This window comes from Chlamydotis macqueenii, chromosome 6 (assembly GCF_036417535.1).
Source record: "Chlamydotis macqueenii isolate bChlMac1 chromosome 6, bChlMac1.mat, whole genome shotgun sequence".
Lineage (NCBI taxonomy): Eukaryota > Metazoa > Chordata > Aves > Otidiformes > Otididae > Chlamydotis > Chlamydotis macqueenii.
This window is the reverse complement of record NC_141561.1, coordinates 17,941,258-17,965,153: the sequence shown is the minus strand read 5'-3', so window position 1 is coordinate 17,965,153 and position 23,896 is coordinate 17,941,258. Positions and strand designations below refer to the sequence as shown.

Genomic DNA, 23,896 nt, shown 5'->3' with positions numbered 1-23,896 from the left:
CACATATGTTACGTGCAAACAGATGTGCACTTAGAATATTCAAAGTTATAATGGAAAATGACCATCAAGAGGGTGCAGTGTCAGTGGTCCCATATTCTTTCTTGTCCCATGAAGCGGGAAGTGGCTTCTTACTAGCTGAGGTGATATAAGCCATCAAGTTGCAGCATTTGTTGACTTTACTGAATCTTTCTTAGTGATATTTGTAACTAAATGGCCACAAACACCTTGGGTGTACAGTTTGCTTCAGCCTTAGCCTTCTGGTAAAGCTGCTCATTGTAGTGAGACAGAGGAGTGGGACTACAGAAGAATGGCATGGGATACTTGCCCACTTTCTTGTTGTGGGGAGGTACGGGTAGATACCCCACTTTGATGCTTGTGTTTTCTTGAGAGGAAAAAAAATCTACAGATATTTAAGACTGAGGTATGCAAAACTCCCATTAGTTTTGTCAGCTTATTTTAAACTATTAAACCTGTCTATGATTTCCTTCTCATTTTATTTTTTCCATCATGCATACTGAGAAGCTTTAGTGCAATACATCGCTTCCATTATTGGTGACCACAGTCTTGGTAGAAGGTGAACTTGAAGTGACTATTCCTTTTTTTTCCCTCTGGACAGGTAGCACTCCAAAGACACCTGAGTGGTATATACCAGGTAAGTGGACTTTTTGCATATTCTTCTGCTAAGTGTATATAGTTGTTAATACTCTGTCTTTTATTCGTTTTGTTATATTACTGCTGTAATACCTGTTTGATACCAGAAAAGGTCATGACTGATAGAATTTGGTTCTGAGAGAGCTCAGAATGCATCTGAAATTTCTTATTACATTCGGAAAAAGAAGGATGAGTTTTTCAGAATTGATTTCTTATGTGCGTGATATTTCTTCTGCATAGATGAAATTGGAATTCATGGAGCCCCACTTGTTGTTGATGGAGCAGAGCTGTGGTTTGTACCAGATAAAAACCTGAGCTTCCAGGAAGCTATTTTCTACTGTCAAAAAAATGATAGTGATTTAGCCTCTGTGGAGTCTTACCCAAAACTCAGGACAATACTATCTCAAATAGAAAAGGTAAGGAGGTATAATCAGTCTAACGGGTGCTTTCCACTATAGGGAAATGTTCTTGCCAGTTTTTTCAATATAAGAAAATGTTAATCCTTAATGTCTTTATTTTTCCTGTTGGCCTTAATATTTTTAATTTTACTTGAAAAGATGAGTTGAAAGAGCGTTATTTTAATGTCAGTATTGTAAAAATAATTTTTAAATTTAAAAATAGCCTTAAAAACATGAAAAAACCTACACCTCCAAATGAAGAGAAAGTGTCATAACAGAACCACCATGTAAGCACCCCATTGTCTGCAAATACTTCACTAACAATTGTGTCGGTTCCTAATTTCATGCACAGGAAAGCCCATAATTTTTTACCTGATGAGATCACTTAAAGAGAAATGCATGATGGTCTGATAGCCTTTACTGAAAGAGGTTTGTGGTGTTCATGGCATGAAAGTACAATCTTACCAAAACATTTCAAGTTTCAGCACCTCTGTTACTACCTTTCTTCAGTGCTGCTGCTTGTGAGACGACAGTACTTTCTGAAGCTAGCAGCTGGCAAGCTCTCTTAATGAAATTTCTCCTGATAGGAAGTTACCTGGAAGGAGAAATTGAGGATTTAACCTGCATAATCTCTAGCCTTTTCATGAACTATTTGTTGTTAGGCTATCTGCTGGAAGAACAGGATTATTCTGAGGAAAGAAGGTTGGTCCTGTGGAACCATGTCAGCTTTAAGGCAGCTTGCAGCTATGTCCTAGTTGTCTGGTAGAGTTCCTGCTATGAATTTTGTGGGAATGATGTGTCTAGCTCACACTTACGACAGTGCTGCAAGATTTTCTGTAGCTTTATCCAGCACAGTGGCTTTTTTTCTAGTAGGTGCAGGGGTCCATCTACTTGGCACATCAGTCTCAAACTGTATCCTTTCATAGTACTGAAGAATAGTAATTCCTGCACGTTTTAGATTAATTAATGTTGTCATTGATTTATCCTTGGTAGAGTCTGGAGATCTTTCTCTATGGGTTGTAAAATACCACAAATACTGAGTTGTTTGTTCTTTATTTCAACAGTTATCAAACAGTGAACAGAAGTGGTGGCTGAAGTTTATTGATCATGGCTACAGCTATCATTCACCGTACGTAGAATAATTACGGAATGCTTTATTGTAAGCTTTTTTTTTTTATGCAATTTTTAGGAATATAGTTAACTAGAGTAGTTTCCAAAGGAAAGTACTTTGTCTGCACATTTGTGAAAGGTTACTTCGTCTGTGTCATCCCAGAGAAGTATGATAAATAATTTTAACTGAGCTAGAAAAATACAGCATTATTCAGTGACCACTGTTCTCCGCTTTTGCTCACGTGTTCCTGCACCTGTTCTTGCTATGCTAAACTTAGATCACAGAGTATCTAAACCAGAGGGAGCAGAACTGTGCAGTGCTCAGGCAAAGCACGTAGTGGTTAAGACAGTTTGTGTGTACAATCAGAAAGTGGGTTTATTTCAAAGTATTGTTGAAATATTTTAATTAGCTCCCAAATTCTGGTTTCTAGTCCCATTACAAGCGTTATTGACATAAAAAATTTAATTCATAATAACTTGATAATAACTGAATTTGTAATCCATTTCTTGTGTGTCTGTCGGAGCCTCTAGATGTCAGGTTTTTGGGCTTTGACATCTTAGTCTTGTCATGTGAATCCTTGAAATCTGTGGGCCTAATAGCTAACATACTCCATTGACCTTTAAAATGCTTTTATTGGTTTTTTAAGCCCACTTGTGTGTTCTGTTAATAGTTGGGGAACTGAAAAAAAAATTCTCTAAAAAACCCCTGTCTGTTGGCTCAGAGGGTATCTGAGAAATGCTTGAGAACAGAGAATGTGACATTGATTTAAGATATCACTCTTCCAGTCAGGTAACGTCAGAGTCTTGGAGGGCTTATAATATAGCCCAGTAGAGCTGAGATGACTCTCAGCAAACAGCTCCCTCATCATGCTGTTCATGGTGGCACCAGAGGATCATGGGCTTCTTACAAGGAAAATTCTTCACTTACCGTAGCAATATACTACTGTGAAAATAAAACAGAGGCTATTCCCCATTCTCCTCATTTATCCTGACAATGTACCAGCGATTGCACCATGGTGATAAATGACCTCCCACCCTTGTTCTGCGCCTGTCCTCAATGCAGTCAACTTGGGCATTGTACATAACTACTGAACCTACCAGATAGTTGTTCCTAGTATAGCTTTTTCCCTACTCTGTCCTTTCCAGTGTTGTAGGGCATCTCCTAGAAACAGTTACGAGCCCAAATTTTTTTTTGCACTGGCTCTGTTACTATCAGAGTTTCCACTTGAAGATCACATTGGATTGGAGATTGACTCTGAAATGTTTGTATCCAGTTTACAGTTATTTTCACGCTTCCATGATCGATTCCTGAGGGATTGCTGGTACGTTTCTAGAAAGAACTGGTATAGAGGTAAGGTTATTTTTATTTTTTCACCCTTCTGTCATTATTATGTTCTTTTAAAAAGTAATTACTGTTCTAACCAAACTTCTATATTGAATGCAAATTAATATTGAAATGGAAGTGAATGGCTTCTTGATGATGATAATCTGATTGAATTTTGAAAAATTTATTTCTTCCTTATGGTAGAAGCCATGATAATATTTCTTGATGACCAGAGGCAAACTTGAATTCAGATGACAATTTTTTATGATTGATTGTCACTCTTTTTTTTGCAACATAAATTGATTAGGTGAAATCTGGTTTTGGTGGTTACCTTTTTGTGTTTATGCTACATACTCTGCGCTCTGGAAATTAACTCCTAGAGTTATGTTAGTTACAGGAGCTTAGCTGAATACTTGGAGCTCCTATGCGTCTGGAGATGCTAATTTCTTTAAGTAGTGGAGTCACCCTGGAGGAGGTACACAAAGTAATGGAAATGCTGCCTGGTGGCACTTAAAGCTTCTTACTTCCTTTTTTCAACATTGTTTTATATGGAAGAAAATGTGTAACCTGTGAAGATCAAAGAGTTCCTCCTGCCTGCTACCATTTCCAGTCTAAAGCACATAATTCTGTTGTATGCTGCTGACCTGTTTTCATCCCTGTTAGCCAAAAATGACTCTTGACTAGGAAGCCAGTCCAGTTACTGTAAGAGTCATGTAAAGCAGTACAGGCCAGATGCTCTCCTTATAGATGTTAAACAATAATGTTTTGGCTTTAGTGACCTTTAGGTTACAGGCATTTTATGCCAGAACCTGAGATTTAGTCCTCATATTCAGAATCTTATTTCATGGTTTTTCTGTTTGAAGTTATCTCTGCCTATATGAAGTGTTACTACTGGAAGTGAGAGGTCAGGCTCTGGATCTTTAGGAATATTACATTGCTGTCTGATATAAATAATTTATTTGTTTTATGCTCTGCTGTTACTTTTAATGCTTTATTGCACAGTGCTTCACTGTGGTTGCTCTGTAAAAGGACTTCACTTCAGATTGGTCTTTGTCATGTCATAATGGCAATTGAAGCGTGATAGGCATTACCATAACTGTTTTTTAAAACTTGTATTTCTGCAGACTACCCAATTAACTGTAATATGAAACTGCCCTTCATCTGTGAAAAAAATAATGCCTCCTTACTAGAGAAACACGATCCCAGTTACCGCCCAGTCGGAGGAGGTTGCCCTAAAGGTTGGCGTCAGTTCCGGAATAAGGTATAGAGACAATAAGATAAATCATTCTTACCTATTTTTCATAATCCAATGAGCTGGACTGCCTTGCTGAAAGAGGTGAAGAAGTAACCCGTGTTCAGGAATTGTCTGGGAGGTGGCTTTTGAAAACTATGTGCAGTGGTTAAAATTGTCTTCCCCACTTCTCTGTCCCTTAGTCAGGATTGATGGTTTCTTAATTTCAAAGCAGTAATTTTCAGGTGTTTTGTTATCCCATTGCCACATGTTTAAGTCCAAGAACATCAGTTGTATTGTCTAACCTTGGGCTTTGCTTTGAAGGAAGATAAAGATTAGAAAGGGAAGGGATGAGGTTTCTGTGGCAAAAGCGTCTTGATTCTCTTGCTGAGTTATCGTAGTCAGGCAGCAAGCTGGCAGCCACTCTGCTTCCTAAGTTGCCTTAAGGACTTAATTCATTTAAGAGTTAGAAGAAGCTTCTAAGAATGAACCAACAGAGGTCAGAAGCCACAGCATACTGTGTTTCAGTACTGTGTTTTAAGGCAGTCATCTAAAGTCTTGGTGAGACTGATTCCTGTTATTTGACCCACCATTATTCTGTACATAAGAAGGAAAGTGCATCAAATCTGCACATTTCACTATGCCAAGGTTTGCAGATTTGCTTGATGTCATTGCAGAATATAGCTTCTGAGTTCCCACGTAGTTTCTCCCAGAAGGTAACGCATGACAATACAGGTTCCTGGCCCAACTCTGTCTGTCTTTAGAATTCACGTGTGAATTCTCATTCTTAAAACAGCATCTGATCCTGATGTAGCCAATTAAAAATTACTGAATTCTAGTCCTCAGTGAATGAGGAGTTAGTCTGTGGGATTATTCATCATTTTATCTGTAGCTATTCTGTTGAATCTAATAAGAAATGCATGCATGCAGGTAGTATCAGTTCCCTTACTTTCTGAGAATAATTATATGTTATTGCAGGAAATGAGAAGTGAGTTTTCAGAGTTAGTTTAAGAACATTTTCTTATGAGTTATTTCTTAGGAAGCAATGGCATGATTAAAATCAGTTTCATTTTGTTTATTTTGCAGTGTTTTCTAAAGATGAAACCTGAATATTTAACATTTAATGCAGCGAATGAAAAGTGTGTAACTTTCGGAGGCTCTCTTCCATCTATCTCAAACCAAGCTGAGCAAGGTACTGTGGTGAACTGGGGGCACTTTTAGTATGCAGCTTCTCTTCCAAATTCAGTGTAGTTCAGCTCAAGAACTTGAGCATTAAATCACTTGGTTATCTATAGGCATACTGGGAGCATTGTCAAAATCCAAGACCAGTTAAAAATGTGTTGTCTGTTGTTGTTTGCATCACTGGGGACATAACATGGAAATGCAGTCAGCAAACATTTGAGCCGGTTTGAATAGCAGCTTCTCTGTATGATCTTAACCTGTTATAAAAAGAAAAAATTGTAAAACCTTGCATTAAGGCTTGAGGGATGAAGAATTCCCATGTTTTGCTTTGCAAGTTAAAACATAACTGAAACGGTAGACTTTGCACTGTGAAAACCACCTTAGGAGCTGCTTCCAAGACAAGCTCAGCTGCCTGTCCGTGAATGAGATGGTGAACACAATGCGTGCTGGCGCACATAGAACCCTCTTTGTCTAAGCGTGCCGAGCAGCTTGATATGGCAGTGTGTCTAAACCAACCACCTGCATCTCTGCAGAGCATTGCTAGGACGATGGAAGGCAGGGGAACTGCAAAACACAGAGCTGTTCCACCTTTGGGACCTGTCTCTCAGCTGTCATACAAGCTAGAGTCATTGAGGTAAATGCAGTGAGGAAGAAGTGCGTTTACGTTGGCTGCAAGTAAAGTTCAGCGATAAACTGCTGAATGAGACACCTGTATTTGCATCTGTGTTCTTCTAGGTAACTAACAGTTCTCTGCAGCTGTATCTGGAGTAGCTCAGCTGAATTTTGCAATGTGCACAGTGTGTATTTTCTTTATAAGCAAGTAACCTCTGGCCAAATGGAATATGGAAAGTGGACTAGGAAGGCCACTAGTGTACCTGCAGGCAGCAGCTGAATTATGATTTTTTTTTATTTTTTTAATTTTTTTTATTTTTTGCTACTGTTATTGGGGAGGAATAGGGTTGTGACCATACAGGATTATACATGTCTAAGACTTGTGTGTTTTTGGATGCTTTTAAGATTGCGAAAGCATAGCCATTCTGAAATGCTACATAGCATGGTCTTTTGTCAAGTTTGGTGCATATGGAAGTGTTTTCTTGGTTGTTTCTCTTTCCCTACTGTAGTGGAGGTCACCTATATGGAAAGAAGGCACAGTCCTCTTTAAGAAGCTTGCCTCTTTCTGTGGGCTGCTTCTACTCTTCCCAGTGGTATTAGGTGGCTGGCTAGCTCTGACATGTAAATCTTCAATGGCTTTGTCTAGCTCAGAAAATGGGTTGAGGCTAGTTTGGCACGTGGCCGATAGTCGAGACGTGTCAGCAGTAGCTAATTACGTGGATTCAATTTGTCTTCCTAATTTAGACAACTCAGTGAATGCCTTTGGTGCCTGGGAGGTTACTGAAGCCCATTGTTTTGTGCTAGCATGGTCACTAAGAGGGTTCTGATTTAAGGTTTTCCTGGCTGCAGTTTTCTCCAGCTAAACCTGAATTCCTTTATCCTGTCCTGCTTTCTCTGATGATGGGATGGGCAAACTCTGCCAGAATCCAAGGAATGTTTCTGCTTTATGGCATACAGCAGTAGGAGAGGAAGATGGGAGATAAGACTTCCTCCATCAATTCAGAGAGGGCAGGGAGGGAGCTCTTCTATTATCTCTGCAGGGAGACAATAGAAGATCTTGCAGACCTGTGGAAAAGCAGCTTCCAAAACTTGGATGTAAGTGCAAGGATACAAAGTAGTGGGCAGAGAAATAGGTTAAATCCACTACCTGCTCCTCAACTGAAAATCTGGAGGACAAATAGCAGTAGTCTTCTCCTTTCAGATAAAATCGACATGAAAGGTGCCATCTTATGGAAGCAAGGGATGATAAGCATTTGGCAATCAAAGGGCTGGGAAAATTAAGTTAATACAAGCAGGGGTTGCATTATCTTATTTATGTGAAGTGTTTTTTTCAGATGTTTACTGTTTTTGTCTGAACCACAGTATGTACATTTAATGTTCTACCCAACAGATTATATAACATCCTTGCTTCCTGGTATGTCGAAAGATATTTGGATTGGTTTGCAGTTTCTGTTCAGCACAAGGGAAAACAAATGGATAGATGAGAGTAGACTGTTGTATAGTAACTTTCACCCACTCCTGACGGGAAGATTAAGGAAAATTCCACTGGATGTGAGTTCTGACATTTTATTTCTCTTGACTATTGAGTAATGAAATTTGGAATATTGACTGTATCATAAAAAACCTATATATATATATTTATATATATAAACAGACCAAATCCCCCAGTTAGTGGTTTTAACTGGTAAACAAGGGGACTGACAGTAATGATGACAGCTTCTGAACTGGGATACGAAACACCAAACGATGAAAGAAATAAGCTGAAACAACTCCTTAATGACTCTTCTGGAACTTCTATTTGCAATTTAAAGACTATATGAAAACAGTCATCAAAAAGATGTCATAAAAAATTCTCGGTTCAGTTACACTTAGGATGCATCTATAAACCATTATACATCACTGTGCTACCCAAGGTGAAGTATAATAAATGTAGTTGAATCACACCCTCAAACAAGATTTATTTTAAGTATTAAATAATTTAATTTAGTATTCTCTTCTTTATTTAACTTACGAATTCGTTTTGAGTCCAGGCACCTGGTAGTGTTTGTAAAATAGGTAAGCTCTATTGCACTACTCCTTTGAAGCTTCTTAAACAAGTTCAGACAGCTCGAGTTCTCCTAGTCTATTGTTCCTTCACTTTCTCTATACAAGTATGTTTATGCCTTATTTGAGTCTGATAAACATATTTCTGGTTTTCAGCTTTTTGATGAAGAATTTAACAATCAGTGTGGTGTAATCCTCAATGATCCCAAATCACAGTATGTAGGAACATGGAATTTCACTGCTTGTGCTGACAAGCACTTCTTGGGTATATGCCAGCGGCCTATAGGTAAGTCTGAAGAGTCAGAATAAATTACAGCCAGAGTCTGCAGTTAAGATGTGTGTGCTAGGAGATCTTTTAAGGCATGTAAATTGTTGCACTTGAAGAGCAAGATTCTTGTATAGACTGAGCAGGTAAATTTTGGAAAAGCAGAGTGTGGAGGATGATCTGGGACCTATTTTATCAGAGTTTTTCCTTTTGTTTTTCATAGCCCAGTTTGGTGGGAGTCTGTTTTCCTGAGAGACTCTGTGTGATTTCAGTGCCTTTAATGTTCTGTGGTCATAGAGGTCATGTACATCACGCAGTGGAACAAGTGACTCCTTTTTCCTCTTCAAAACTCTGGAAGTGAGAAGACGAGGGAAGGAATCTTATCTTTAAGTCCTTTTTAACATATCCTATGCGTTTTAGCACTGTCAGAATACGAGGTATCATGTACTTTTAATGTTGAAATTGGTCTTCCCAGGCAAAACCTTGAGGGAATACATGAAGAGTGATAATTTGGAGTCGTGCAGCTTTCCCTTGCTTCATACAGATCTGTTGGAGTGAGTGGGTTGTCTTAATCTTAACTAAAAATAATATTCTGATGTAGCCATGTGGGTTGGTCGACACCAAGTACTGGAATTGGATCAAACACATATAGCTATTAATAATGTATTTAATTACTGCTATGGACTAATATGTGGCATACCCACTTCTAAGTATGTTCCCCTATGTAAATAATCCTTTTAAGTAACTAGCATGCTATCTTCTAAAAAAAAACAGGTGTGCGAAAGACCCAAGAATATGTCCACCTTCTTTTTTCTCAAATACACAAAGAGATTTCCCCTTCCACACTTTAACACAAAAAGTCTTCTTTATTTCAGTGCCAAATACTTCAGAAATTCCACGTGCCCAGATTAGAAGTCTGGATGGAAGAAGTGTAGTCATAAAAATTCACAAAAGGGATTTTTATTAAGAGAAGGTTAACAATGTATCTGTGTAGATCAATATATTACTAGTCTCGGCCAACTGAAATACTAAGCACTTCTTCCTAGCCACAGCTGTAGAAGGTGTAATGAGAAGGGGGGTTAACTGCCAGAGAATGTGTCCTGGTACGATCTGGTCTTGCATCATCATTATCTAAGGATCATTCAGGTTGGAAGGGACCTGAGCAGGGTGCAGGGACAGCTGTGAAAGAGTCCAGGTTGCCTAGGGCTTTATCCTAGGGAAAAAGATGATTCGGGTTCCTTGGAAATCTTGGCATGATTGTGATGTGGAGAACTTCTTGAGATGTTAATCATTGACAATTACTTCTTTCAGAAAGGGACACTTCCCTTATACCCTGTTTCCAATTTGATACACCTTGATGTGTGATGGCACCCTTGGTTCCTTGGTTCTTTTTGTAGCTGTTTACTGAGTGAAAGCACTTGGCAGCAGACACAAACCCCTTCAAACAATCTGTTTCAGTCTTGTCACTTTTCTGATCTATTGAAAGCTGTAAATTGCATATAAATATAAAATTAATGCTGTGTTTCTGTTGTCTTGTGTTTTGGAAAATGGCCCTGTCAGTCTATCAATCAGCCATTTATATCCTGTTATTTATAGAGTGATTTCCCCCCACCCCTCAGTGAGCCTTTTTCTGCTTGAGATATTTCAAATGTCAGGTTTTTACTCCCTTTTGGAGAGCCAATTTATTTTTGATTGTGTATAAAATTGTTGGGGTTACTAAGTTTGCATGCCTTAATTTACCACCCATGGGAATATTTGCATCTTCCATTACGTGCAGTTGCTCTGCGTCGCTGAGCTGTATGCCTTCAGCGTGGTGCTGGTAACTGAATGCACTCACAGCTTAGAGCACAAATCGTGAATTGTGCCCCTCCCTGTGCAAGGTGGATTTTCTGCTGTTAGTTAGGCACATGTGGAGGCAAAATCAATTTGTGGTATCCCCATGGATGGTAGTAAGGAATTGTGGGACTGTGCTGTACACTGTAAGATCTGCATAGACAACTTTTGTGCCCCATTAGATTCACATAAGCGTAAATCCACAGGCTCCACAGAGATAAATGAGTGAAGTTTAGCTGTTGCTGTATTGCAGCAGAGAACAGGCACTCTCTCCCATTCTTATATTTATTTAAAGTTGTATAATATGGTTTTAATGCAGTAAATATAATTCTTAACATTATTTAGCAGTTGGTTAAGAATAGGAAATATAAAAAGATTGGCTGAAAATAATCCTTATTTTTTTTCTATTTTCTGTCTAAAGTGTCAAAGATACTTGCTTCTAACTAGAATCACTAATCTACTCTCTAAGAAAATATTTTTAATTATTTTTCTAGGGGCAATTCAAACATGTTTTTCTGTTTGTTACAGAAAAATTTGGCATTTAAAACATACTCCAGTATTTAACAACCTAATATCCACATTTCTTTCCTACATATAGGAACTGCTGATAACCAGATGGAGCAAGTCCTTAATGAAACATTGAGCTATCAAAATGTTCAATACATGGTAATTCCGAAGAATTTGTCCTGGAATGATGCAATGACTGCATGCATAAATAACCAGATGCAGCTGGTTAGCATCACAGATCAGTTCCAGCAGGCTTTTCTTGCTGTTCAGGCTGCCCTTCATAATTACCCACTGTGGATTGGACTCTTCAGCAGAGATGTAAGTTTTGTTTTCCCCTCAGACTGCGGCTTAAGGTGGCTTTTAGAGTTGTGTGGAAAAGAAACTGGGATAAAGAAATGCAATGAAGAATTAATTTCTGGAGTAACTGTTTTTGTTTAGGGATAACCGTCTGAAAGGTCCCAAGATGTTCTAAATCTTCTGTTCTGCAAGTTACATAGCTGTTGAACTCCACATTGATGATGAGACAATTCTTTAAAAAGATATAGGATGAAGGGATATGTTGTAGGGCAGCAGCAACATAGATCACCGAATCATCTTTTTCTCTTTGGTTAATGAATGAGTAATTAGTGTTGCCATTTAATATCATCGCCCCTGTAGAAGGGCAACCCAAAATCTGTTTTAAAAGGGAGAAACTAGAAGTAGCAAACAAAACAAACAAAAAAAAAAAAAAGAAAAATTGAACACTTCTGGAGATACATTTCTAAAGCTCAACTTAGACTCTGTTATTACTTCATGTTAATCTCTTTTGAATTGTTATCTGCAAGTGAAGATCAAATGATTCATTTTGCTGTGTACAACTCAGGCATGCACTAGCTTTTCACTGTTGCAACACTTCATTATTTGGGCACAATTAAAAAGGCACATGAAAGGAAATTATAATGAAACTGGTCAACAGAACTTGTTACTCCAGTGCTGGAATCATAGACAGAAAAGAAAGATACAAGCTAAACTAAATTACAAAGCAGCAGGGGGATTTCCTGAAAAAAAAACTTTCAAATGTAAGGTTCTTAAAGGATGGTGTACTTGTTGAATGTGGGTTTTTTCTTATTCCTCCTGCGTCTTCCAGGGCAGGAACGCATCTGATTTTAATAAATCAGTTAAGTAATAATAGATTACTTTCAACTCAGTGTGGAGTAACTGAGACTGGGCCTTATTCTCAGGTATTATGAGTTTTCTAAGACCAGATAATTATATCCACCATTGATTTGCAGGTACAAATGATGTAATTTGGACATCTCATTGCCAGGCCTTCCTCCATAAGCATCAACATTTGATGCTTAGTAGTTCCACGTCAACATTTGATAATTTGCCATCAACTTCAGCTAATTCATGTTTTTGCAACTGCAAAACTTAAAATAATGGAGCTTGTTATATTGTGAGCAGCAGATCAGATTGCAAAGGCAGTGGAACACTTACAGTTCTCACCAGAGAGACTGTAAGGTCTAGCCAGTGTAAATCTATTATCATGTCATTTTTTTGTACCTAATATTTTTTACTATGTAAGCTCATCCTTTTCACTTATACAATGCTAGGGTGGAAAACATTATGGCTGGCTGGATGGGAAACATGTTAGTTTTAGTCGTTGGTCTGAAGATGATGAAGAAACAGGTGAAGAGTGTGTGTTTTTGGATACTGATGGCTTCTGGAAAACTTCTGACTGTTCCTCTGAAAATCGAGGTGCTATTTGCTACGCATCAGAAAGTACGTATCCTAGCATAATACTTACAAAAGTGTTTTATTATGGAGCATATTTGGTAACTGCAGATTGTAACTTCAAAATGACAACTTACATTTCCTCACACAGGCTGATTTGCGTGCCAGGAAACAAACTTGAAATGGGGATGGGGTGGTATGCACCTGTTGGTCTTCATACACGTTACAAATGAATTCGTCACGGGTGCGTTGGGCCAGACTGTACCCTCCATAATCTCTCCCACTTGCATGTGGAAGATTCAGCTACCTCTGTACTATTTACATCTTAATATAGGGACCTCCTGAAATCTCTTCAGACTTGAAAGTCTGTACAGGGTGGAGGTACATGACGACATGGAGAACGAAGATGGCAGGTAGACACTGAATTGAAAGGTGTAAATTAGTCATCTGCAGTTCACAAACCCCTTCTAAATATATACCAATTACAGCAAGATAGGTAGGGATATAGCAGAACATCTTTTTGGGGGGAAACATGTAGCATGACCCTTTTCTGAAAAGTAAAAAAGATCTTTCTGAGAGATCATCACAGATTTCTTCCCTATGAGACCATTACAATTTGTTTTGGCCTTTTTTTTTTCCATGAAGGGACACAGTTAAGCCATTGTTGTACATCCTGAGTCACAGTAAATTGTATACTTGGCGTTATGACAGTCTAACTATTTTGTGATGGCAACCTGAGCAACTGCAGGAGTCGTTCTCGCTGCTCAAGTATTAGATAAAGCCACAGAACTGAGATGTGTTGCCAGCTATGAAGGACCTTATTTCTTACAGTGATCTGCCTTCATACAAGACGCAAAAAGAGTTTTCAGTTACTAGTCCATACGTAGCACTCTTATGTAGGGATTTTATTCTTAAGCCTATATAACATAACAATTGTGAAAAGTTACAACCATCTATATTCTTCAATAATGCTTACTGCTGGTTTTGTTACTTTTAAAAAAATCACCATCATGGGGAAACTGAAAGCAACAATGTATTACATATTTAGAGGATGGCACTTAATTTGTCTTGCACATTTTCAAATGGCACCTGAAAGTGTTTTGTGGTATGTGAGGTTAAGTGTTCTTTTATTAATAAGTCGTGTCCTGAATATTGTCTTTGCCTTCCTTAGAGAAGACTGAAAAAGAACAAGTTACACAAGTTAAGTGCCCACATAAGATTAAAAATACACCCTGGATATCATTTAGAAACAACTGTTACTCTTTCATGATCACGAAAAATAGATGGAGAGAACTGAAGTCTCAAGAAGCTCATCATTTATGCAAGAAAATGAGTAAGTACTTTGTCATATTACAGGTATTTATGGACTTAGATCAGCCTGAGGGAGAGGAGTTTTAGATCTGAGTCACTGTCTTACAATGACAGCAAAGCGAGCGTTGGGAAAAGTTGTAGCATTTGGAAATGTGTATTGGTTTTGCACTGCCTGATGCTGTTTTCCCTTGTACTGCTGTGATAAAAAGGGCCAGAGCATGGGTAGGAGTTTGAAAGAGAGATGGCTAGGAACTATTGAATTCCGAGATCTCTGGAAAATTGCAAGTTTGGGAAGTTTTTTTTCCCGTCTTTATAATATGCACACTTTAAATAGGTTGGGTAATTGTTATCCCCTTGGCAACATTCTGGCTTTGCAGTCACATTTACTTCATGAGGTTCCCTGCCCCAGTCCCTTGCTGTGTGGAACACTTATGTGAACAGAGTGAGAAAAGCATGTGGGCTTTTCCTGTCCATCCTGAACAAAGTGTAGGCTTAGGAACAGCTTCCCTCTTATAATAAACCACTGCTCGTGGCATGTCAGGTGTGCATCTTTCCAGAAACTGTTTTTATTTTCCATGAGTTGACTTAAATTCAGTCTTTTTCTTAGTATGTTTCTCTACTAGGCAGTTCAAGAAAATAATGAGAGATTGCTGATATTTTTATGTGCTATGCAGAGAATTTTTCACTACAAACAACTTGAAGTGACAGTAGAACCCACAAATATCTCTGGAGCTGATGTTTTTCACTTGTCCACAAAATCAGGGAAAGCACTGTTGATAATGCCTTTGAAAATTGTTTTTGCACTGTTCATTTAGTTATTGTGTTATAAAGGTCTAGCCTTTACATATTGACCCGTCTGTAGTAATTATTAAAAATAATAGCAAAAAAGTATTTAATTTATTTTGTAACTGAAAAGTGAGTTTATAAGGAACTTATTTTTAAAAAAATTCAACAGACCCAGAAGCATTTGTTCTGAGCGTTCGAGATGAAGAAGAGAACAACTTTGTTACTGAGCAGCTTCATTCATTCAGCGGTCTGGCTATGTGGGTCTGGCTGGGTGTGATTTATGATGACAGTGGTAAGATTTAAGGTTTTTTTTCTTAATAATTGGATTGGAGACAAAGTTTGCAGCCTTAAATGCATATTTCTTGCGTGTTTCAGTATACAACTAAAGTCAAACTGAATGCAAACCTATAATAATGCTTTATATTTGTTTTATCTTCTAGAAGAAAATAACTGGACATGCTTTCTTTTTGAGTGATAATTAGATTCAGTATGTTCTGTTTAGTTTAGATTTGATTTCCCTGGAAAGCAGGGCTTAAAAAGGCCTGGATTAGTAATGCTAACATACTTAGCATTGTATATGGAAGTGATTTACAGTAACAGAGTATCGCTGCATTTTTTCCAAAGTGAATATCTGTTAGTGTCATTAATATATGCAAAGTTAAATGGTATTTGTGCACATAATGCCAACATTTTAATAAATATGCAATGTTTTCCACAGATAAAGTTCTCAAGTGGTATGATGAAACTCATCTGACTTACAATAACTGGAGGCTGGGAAGACCTAACATAAAGAAGAACAGTTTTTTTGCTGGTGTAAATCTTGATGGTTTTTGGGATATTTATAATTACTCTCTAAGTTGGCATGCTCATCACTATAACGTGTACAGTATTCTTGCCTGTAAGATCGAAAAGGGTAGGTAGTAGAGAAGATTTATGTATACTGTTCAAGTGTTGGATGAGGGTCATAATTTAAGTCCTGGTTGTGCAGTAGCTGCTATAAAAGGCTTTGATTTTGCTTCCAGTGAGACACGTATCACAGCTGTGATAGGCTTCTGGGGTTATATGGTCAGCCTGTGCATCACTGCTGTCATGTTCTGATCGGGAGCAATGTGTTTGCTGCACTCCAACTGCTCACAGTGGTCAAAGTAGCAAAAGATAATTTGCTTGATAGAGTGGCTTGCACTGAACACTTTAATGCTTGAATGGCATTGATAGAGGTGGATTTTAATGCTTTCTGTATGTTCCTAGTAACGTGAATGAAGAACTTGTTTTCTTCTTATTCTTTGAAATAGGACCCCAACAGCACAAGCCTCCATTGCCTGAATCTATCCCACACGGAAACAGAACATACAGGATCCTTCAGAAAAAGTTAACATGGTATGAGGCGTTGAGAGAATGCAAACACAACAGGAGTGATTTAGCAAGTGTACACAGTGAATCACAACAGTTATTTCTAGAAGATATTGTCAAGCGGGATGGCTATCCTCTGTGGCTTGGGTTGTCAATTCATGATGTAAGTATATACTGCTGGTGAGCTCAGTATCAGAGCTTGTAAATAACTTTCTGTACAGGATACGAAATATTTTCAGATGCTTTTTTTCAGTTTCTTGGAAATTCTATTCCATGTAGTAAATGACCTTTTTCAACCCCATGTAACATATGTTAAAGTATATTAAGTTTTAGCATATGTAGTCACACTGACATATTTTTCCAAATCCTGGAAATTTTGAAGTAATATAAAGGTCTCACATCATGCCTTGTGGCACAAGGAAGTGAGATTTGTACTTGAATGGAAAATGCAAAATACATTGTACATTTATTCAGTATGGATTTAAAAAATGAGGCTCTTGCACTTTAATTTGTCACTCTACAAGTGAAAAAAATATTTCTACATGACTTACTAATGACTGGCAAGATCTAGTATGCAGTGGTTTAAAAGTTGTGGTTTTTTTCTTTAATTAGGGAAGTAAAGCTAATTTTGAATGGTCAGATGGAAGTGACTTTGACTACTTCCCTTGGGAATTAGAAAACTCAAATACTACTGAGAACTGTGTTCTATTGGATACTAAAGGATCTTGGAAGCGTACAAAATGTACATACATTGCTGAAGGTGCCATTTGCTATAGCCCTCCAAACAGTAAGTGTTATTTCTCATGTGCTGTGTAGTTGTCTTAGGTATTCTATCTTTACATGCTGTATTTAGAACTAGAAATGAAGGCTGAAATGCCGCATGCGATTCCCTCTTTAAGAAGAGTTGTTTATCAGGAATGATAAAACACTTTTTGATACTTAAGGGAGATGAATTCTCTCTGTTCCAGTGGTGAAAATCTAAACTGATCCTGATCACTTTTTGATCACGTGTGATAGGAATATTAAATTATATGTATCTTTTCTAAATTCTAATCTGTATCAACCACATACACCAAACTTCAAAAACCCCCTAAAAGGCAAGAAAAAATGGTTCCCAAGTCTTTGGAACTTGTCTTGTGCTCGTTTTCAAATAAATTTATCTATGACACATGAAGAAGGAATGCAAACTAATGGAATCATGGTTGTTGGCAGGAGTAGTCCTTGTTAATACTTACTGTCCTGTTAATACAAAGAGAGTAAGCGCAAACTCCTGCAGCAGAAATAATGTCAATTTCTTTGTCTTTGCAGAGAGACAGTTAGAGCCAAAGCAAGTGAGCAGAGCCCCGGGATGTCCGCAAATTGGTGGTACCCTACAGTGGATACAGTATAAGGATCACTGTTATGCATTTGACATGGCGTTCTACAATTTTTCAGTATATAATGTGGAAGATGCTAAAAAAGTCTGCCAGAAACTGAGTATGTTTAGACTCTATCACGTTACAAATTGTTTAGTCCATTATTTGAAAAGAAAAGAAAAAAACAAAAACAATCCAACAATTGGAAAAAATACACTGGTTATGCTTTAGCTTTTATGCTGCTTTAGTTTAGGAAAAGTAACAGCAAGCGTTATTTTTGCACATTTGATTAAGGTTAATATTCTTAGTAAGACTCTGCAGTGTGCTGACAGTTTGTTTGTGTAGGGACATCTGCAAGTAAAATGCAGATAGCAATTGATAAAAGAATCAGAAATTTACAGCTTACAGTGTGAAGGAAAACATTTTATTTGTATATAATTAATTTATTATAAAGTTAGTGCTGTTAGCCGTGTTTTCTTATATCCTTGCATTAGCTGCTTGCTAATAGGAAACTTGCTACCTATCAAATGGTTCAAAGCATGTATTTTATAGATATTATTAAGGCTCATAATATCACTAAAAAACTTAATTTTACGTCAAATTAAAGGATTTTTCTCTCTTCTTTGATAAGCTATGTGGGGAATTATATTGTAGATGACGGTGTTAAGCAGTCTCGTATACAGAATTTTTAATCACTTTCTTAGCTTAGAAGCTAGTGGCTGTCATAACTTTTATTGAATTGTCTTAAGGTGTGAACTTGAACTCCCTATGTAGGATGAAAAAGAAAAAGTGCAAGTAGTTCCAGTCCTGGATGCAGTTTTATAGTCAATCTTACCTGGCCTGGTAGTTGAAAGAGAAAGTGATCTTTCTCTAAATTAAGCTTTTGGCTTGTATTTGCATATACTTGTAAGGAATCTCTGTATACTTGTAAACAAAGTGCTCTGAGCCTGTCTCCAGTATACCCTTTCTTCCCTCTTATTTCTTAATTGCTATAACACTGTATAAAACCTGAGGCACAGTGAGGGATTGATTCAGAAATTAACTTGACTCAGCAAAACGCTGAGTTTTTCTTCACCTGTGTTTTTGAAAAGGGCTTATTACTTGGACAAGACTAGTAATTCAGAATGTGGTGTATCTTCCAGGTACGTAGTCCACAGCTCCAGTTTTACTCCCATTTTGTTTTGTATGACTTACTTGAATAACCAGTCATCTGAAACTGCCTTACGCTGTATTTTAGGGAACAGGGGGGTTTACGTCTTTATTCCGCAGGTTACTTCAAGCTAATTTTACAAGCCCAGATCAGCAAATCTTTTCCCACAGAAAATTCAATGTACAAGCACCATAAAAAAAATCTCTGAAGCTGCAGTTCTGACCAGTTTCCTCTTCCCCTTAGATCCTTCAGCGACCCTTCTGACTATTGTGGATGCTGAAGAAAATGCATTTGTGAGCACACACATAAAGGAAAATGATCTCATCACCAAGAACGTGTGGCTTGGCCTGGCTCAGAGCTCTAAGGGTAAGAAGTAGCAACCACGTATGAGTTGAGTGTCCCACATGGTAAATAAGAATACTTAAATCCTCAAACAAGAATACAGTTTTGTAGTGTTGGCGGCCTACAGTAACTTCTGCCTGAGAGCCCCTCATTTAGGATTATAAAGCCCTTTGGACTTCCTTGTAGCTTAAGTCTCTTCCTGTTGCACACTTAAGGTAAACAGGAGCCACTGAAATTCATTATCCCCAACAGTGTCATTGATGCAAATGCTAAAAATCTGGGAAAACAGGTGTGGCTAAAAGTGATGGGTTCATATTTATTGCTTTTAATATATGGGATAGTCAGCCCTGCTTCTTTTAGCAACATAAAGTGAATAACATTGTGTAGCATTGCAGCATGGTTTGGTGATCTAAACTAAGCAGGTTTTTTTTCCTCAACAGATCAGTCTCTGAACTGGCTTGATGGCTCATCAGTAAATTACGTCAACTGGGAAAATAAAACTGCAGAAGTCAATGAAAAATGTGGTGTTATCCTGTCCACAACTGGCACGTGGTCCAAAGTTGACTGCAGTCATAGTCAAAGCAGAGTGGTTTGTAAAGCTCCTTTAGGTATGGAAACATTGATTTTTAGCAGAAACTTAATTTTTAGTGACTATATTCAGGATTTTCTTTTTTTTTGGTGGTGAAAGTCTGTGTTGAAATAATGGAAGTGCAATTCACAAAAGAATCTACCAAGTACCTCTGCCTAAGCAGGACCCTTCTGTTGCTGTTTTGCCATAAAATTGCATTTCAGGACCAAATTTTCTAGAAATTTACTTCTCCCTATCCACATAAAGGGTAAGGGAGAGAACTGAAATTTTCACTTGGAAGACAGCTTAGAGTAGTTGCTGTCACTTCTTACCACGGGGTATCTCTCATGGGTGAGTCTGTGTAGGTGAGAACAGAAAGACCTGCTTGTAAGAGATGCCAAGTAAGCAGGTACTGCAGATTGTGTTTTCAGTCTTGAGGAACCTTCTGAAAATGGTGCCCCACAGCTCCGTTGGGCCTCATGCTACTTCTTCCAACTTTGCTGTGTGCAGGAAAAAGGAGTTACCTGAGCATTAAGCAATCAAGTTCCTGAGAAGCAGTGGAATCTTCCTGATTTTATATAAGTCTTCACTGAATTGGAAATGCAGTAATAGATTTGACTTATACTGCTAAAGAAGACATCAACAAGATCTTTTCAATCCAAAGGAAACATAATTCCCTTCCACTCCAAGAGAGCCCAGGAACTCACTAGATTTCTGAAGTATAGTGCTGAGTGCAGCACTTACTAATAGGTGTTTTGGACCTCTAGGGTCCCTTCCAACTGAAAGATGAGGAAATTAACAACAGAATGATCAAAAATAAGCTAATAGGAGCTAATTTGTATGGGAACCTAACTACCATGTGATGAAGACTATATGATGAAGCAGTTTGCCCTTAACTTCAACTAAATGCATGCAGTATTAGTGTAGAGCCAACCTAGGTGTCAAGCCCATGACAAAATATTCTTACTAAGACTGTTAAAGAGTAACTATTTGTGTTTCGTTCTGTTACAGGTTCTAATCACACTGGGGTGGCTGTAGCATTTGTCCTGCTAATTGTCTTGGTCGTCATTGTTGTCTTGGTATGGTATCTCTATAAAAAGAAGCATCTTCACTGGAGTGCCTTCTCTTCAGTACGCTATCAAAGAGGGATGAACGATGATGAAACTGATGTGTTCACAAAAGATAGCTATTGAGAAACTGTTCCTTCTGGACAATTTAGCATGAACTTCACTGTGTGAAGCCATAAGGAATGAACTACTTGATGTTTTATTACTTCTTTTTGGAAAAGTAATAAGAAGGTTATTAATGAGAGCTAAGTTTTGTTCTTTTATACAAGTGCAATTTTTATTCAAGTCCATGGTAATTATTGACATTTGGCCTCAGCCATTTAAAGTGCAAAGTTTCTAGAGTTCTGTAATATTTTTTAATTTACAGTATTTTCTCTCTTTACTGGAAAGAGTTTTTAATGGAATAATTAATGCAAACAGTACTTCATGCAATATCACCTTAATTAATGCACTTAAAATTGCTACATGAATTCTGTAACTTTGTACAATTATCCATCAATAACTTCATGCCAAATTATGTAACATTTTGATATGCTGTAAGAGTTCTGCTGCTAGCATTGGGTTAACCTGTAGAAATTAACACAAAGATGATAAATAGGAGACAAACATATCTTTGTGTAGCAACTTTTTTAATAAGCGGTTATAGATTTTGATATAGCAGGGGAGAAGTGTGTTAACAGACAACTAGGTACTTAAATTTTCTTGTTATAGTGGAGGAAGACCATATTGTGATTTCCCCCCCGCACCCCAAAGACACATGTAAAAAAATCATGTTATAGTAGTGAGAGAAGAATCTTCCTTAGAATGTATATTTTGAATAAAGAGTTATGAGGAATACCCTGCTCTAAAGCTACACCATCTAGGAGTAAATTAAATAAACGGAGTGTTTGAAGCCTGAGACTGTCGCAAGCTGGCAGATCACTAATTTTATCCCCTGAAGGTGGTAGTGGGGCTAACAAAGGTACCCGTTAAGGGCTAACTGCAAACACAAGCAGAACTCAGGTTACAATAAAAGCCTTGGCCCTATAAAAGCAAAGGCATGAATGTTGTTTTATCCTGTGACATAACTGTTCTTTAAGTGGTTCAGTTTCTTTTCACAGCTCCTTTCAAAAACCTTTGAAAGCACAAAGAGCAGGAATGTTTACAGTGAAAATCAGTATCTGGACCTAAGCATTAATTAAATAAGATTTTTAAAACTGCACTTAAAGTAGTATTTAGAGAAAGACTTACTGCATTCTACCTTACGTCTTCAAACTACTCTGAAATTAGACCTGAGTCTAAAACACAGAAAAGACCTGCTCTGTTTTATGATCTGTTGCACTGTGACACGCAAGGACAGGAGTGTTGCAGTGACAGTGTTCCTTGTTCTGTAATGAGATTCTCCTGACATTTATTTCCCCTAAGTTCTCTTATTTATACTAGGATTAAATGCCTAACTTGATAGATGAAATATGTCCAAGAAACAAGATAAAAATGTATCTAAGGAAAGAGTGAGAAAGAATGTATGGTAAATAAATTTATATACATAAATGCTAGAAATACTTGAGGATTTTAAATAGAACTTAAACTTGATTTTTGTATGTGATGTGTCACTGTGGCCTTTTCTATGCACTCCAAAGAAAGCTATAAAGGGAAAAAGGGAAGACAGAATTTTATGTATTAATTACTCTAATGATTTGATCAATTAATGTTTTGAGAAAGTCTTTAGACTTATTTAGTGCACAATACAAAGAACAGGCACATTTACTTTCATGAAGGAGGGTTTGTAGAAGTCCCAGTCCCTTCCCCGTGAAATGGTGATGTGGTGGTATAATACAATAAGTGGTCTGGCGTGCTGAGAAAAGTACTACTGATTTTTCTGAAGCAATGGTGCGAGGTCGTGATGTCCAATTGCCTTTTTCCCCCTGCGGTTTACTTACGTTGACAGCACTTTTCTTTGTTCCTATTTGCACTATTTTGATAAGCAAGTGTTTATCATTTGTATTGATAATTAGAGAACTTGTAGGTATCACTTTAGAGCCTTTTAAAACAGCAGCCTGAAGGGGCACAGTAAGGAACCGTTGTGTTAGTTTGCTGATCAAAGTAATAAGCACTTTTGTTGTGTATTTGGTACTTTGGGCACAACTGAGAACATTTTCTTTCTTCTTTCTTGAGGTAACTTGTAGAAAATGTAGTTACGATGCTAGTTACTATGTAATGAAAATAACCCTCACCTCCTCCTTAAATACCCTGGTGTGAGAAGTGTTTGAAACGTAACAAAGCCTGGTTCCTGTCATCTTCTGGTTTAGCTTATATGTTTAAGCGCTTTGTCAAATGACTTCTAACTTAATGGACTTTAAAAAAAAGTTGTTTATTGTCCTTTTCTAACAACAATAATAAGTGGGGAAAATTATTTACAAATTCTCATGTTTTGAGATTTACTAGTTTTATAGGTGTTTATACTTTGAGCATTTTTAGGTGTGAATCTGAAACTGAAAATTTAAATTAGTAGTAAAATCCTAATTATCCAACACACATGGATATATACTTTTAAAAAATGTATATTTTATTCTTATGAATGATGTAAATAATTTAAGGCCTCTTTTCTCCTGTTTGTTTCATTATACCCAGGTTGTCTAATCACTGGTAATTCTTATTTGAGTAAGCACAACTGCCTTAGTGCAGGTGAATAACCCACTTTATTTGAAATACATAGAAAGATTATTTAGCAGTATTGTTATTGAAAGAATAAAGTTAAATAAAACACTAAACTGCTTACACTGGTTTTATTTCCATGGAAGCAGTTATCAGAGCTCAGGTACAGCTCATTAATCACTGGGTAAAAAAAGCACAGGGACTGTAATCACAATTACAGCAGGTAAATGTGTGCTACCACGATAAGAAAACTTCAGAGGCAATCCACATCTTTGATGTATTTAGAAAGAATGCCAGTAACTTTCTTTTTGCAGTTGAAATCATACTTTATCATGGAACATGGTTATATACCTAGCTTTTATCAAGCTGCTTCTGGGTTTGCATGGAAAGGGAACATTACTTTTTTTTTTATTCAAGGTACAGTTCATTAGGACTTTGTGGCCCATCTTAGCTCCAAAGCAGTT

The 23,896-nt window shown here is 37.4% G+C and overlaps 1 protein-coding gene across 1 annotated transcript in view; it reads left to right on the top strand.

The window, feature by feature from the left end:
- The window catches only part of LY75 (lymphocyte antigen 75), a 46,152-nt gene extending 22,604 nt beyond the window's left edge, over nucleotides 1-23,548 (top strand). The window contains exons 17-35 of the mRNA XM_086750952.1: nucleotides 617-652; nucleotides 892-1,067; nucleotides 2,114-2,178; nucleotides 3,434-3,510; nucleotides 4,608-4,744; nucleotides 5,801-5,906; nucleotides 7,899-8,059; nucleotides 8,708-8,837; nucleotides 11,248-11,474; nucleotides 12,749-12,917; nucleotides 14,041-14,202; nucleotides 15,136-15,258; nucleotides 15,685-15,879; nucleotides 16,259-16,479; nucleotides 16,929-17,103; nucleotides 17,625-17,792; nucleotides 19,065-19,187; nucleotides 19,604-19,771; nucleotides 20,743-23,548. Of these exons, the coding sequence (XP_086607078.1) occupies nucleotides 617-652; nucleotides 892-1,067; nucleotides 2,114-2,178; nucleotides 3,434-3,510; nucleotides 4,608-4,744; nucleotides 5,801-5,906; nucleotides 7,899-8,059; nucleotides 8,708-8,837; nucleotides 11,248-11,474; nucleotides 12,749-12,917; nucleotides 14,041-14,202; nucleotides 15,136-15,258; nucleotides 15,685-15,879; nucleotides 16,259-16,479; nucleotides 16,929-17,103; nucleotides 17,625-17,792; nucleotides 19,065-19,187; nucleotides 19,604-19,771; nucleotides 20,743-20,924 (2,801 nt within the window). The 3' untranslated portion in view covers nucleotides 20,925-23,548. The remainder of the gene's footprint in view (nucleotides 1-616; nucleotides 653-891; nucleotides 1,068-2,113; nucleotides 2,179-3,433; nucleotides 3,511-4,607; nucleotides 4,745-5,800; nucleotides 5,907-7,898; nucleotides 8,060-8,707; nucleotides 8,838-11,247; nucleotides 11,475-12,748; nucleotides 12,918-14,040; nucleotides 14,203-15,135; nucleotides 15,259-15,684; nucleotides 15,880-16,258; nucleotides 16,480-16,928; nucleotides 17,104-17,624; nucleotides 17,793-19,064; nucleotides 19,188-19,603; nucleotides 19,772-20,742) is intronic.
- The last annotated feature ends 348 nt before the right edge of the window (nucleotides 23,549-23,896 follow it).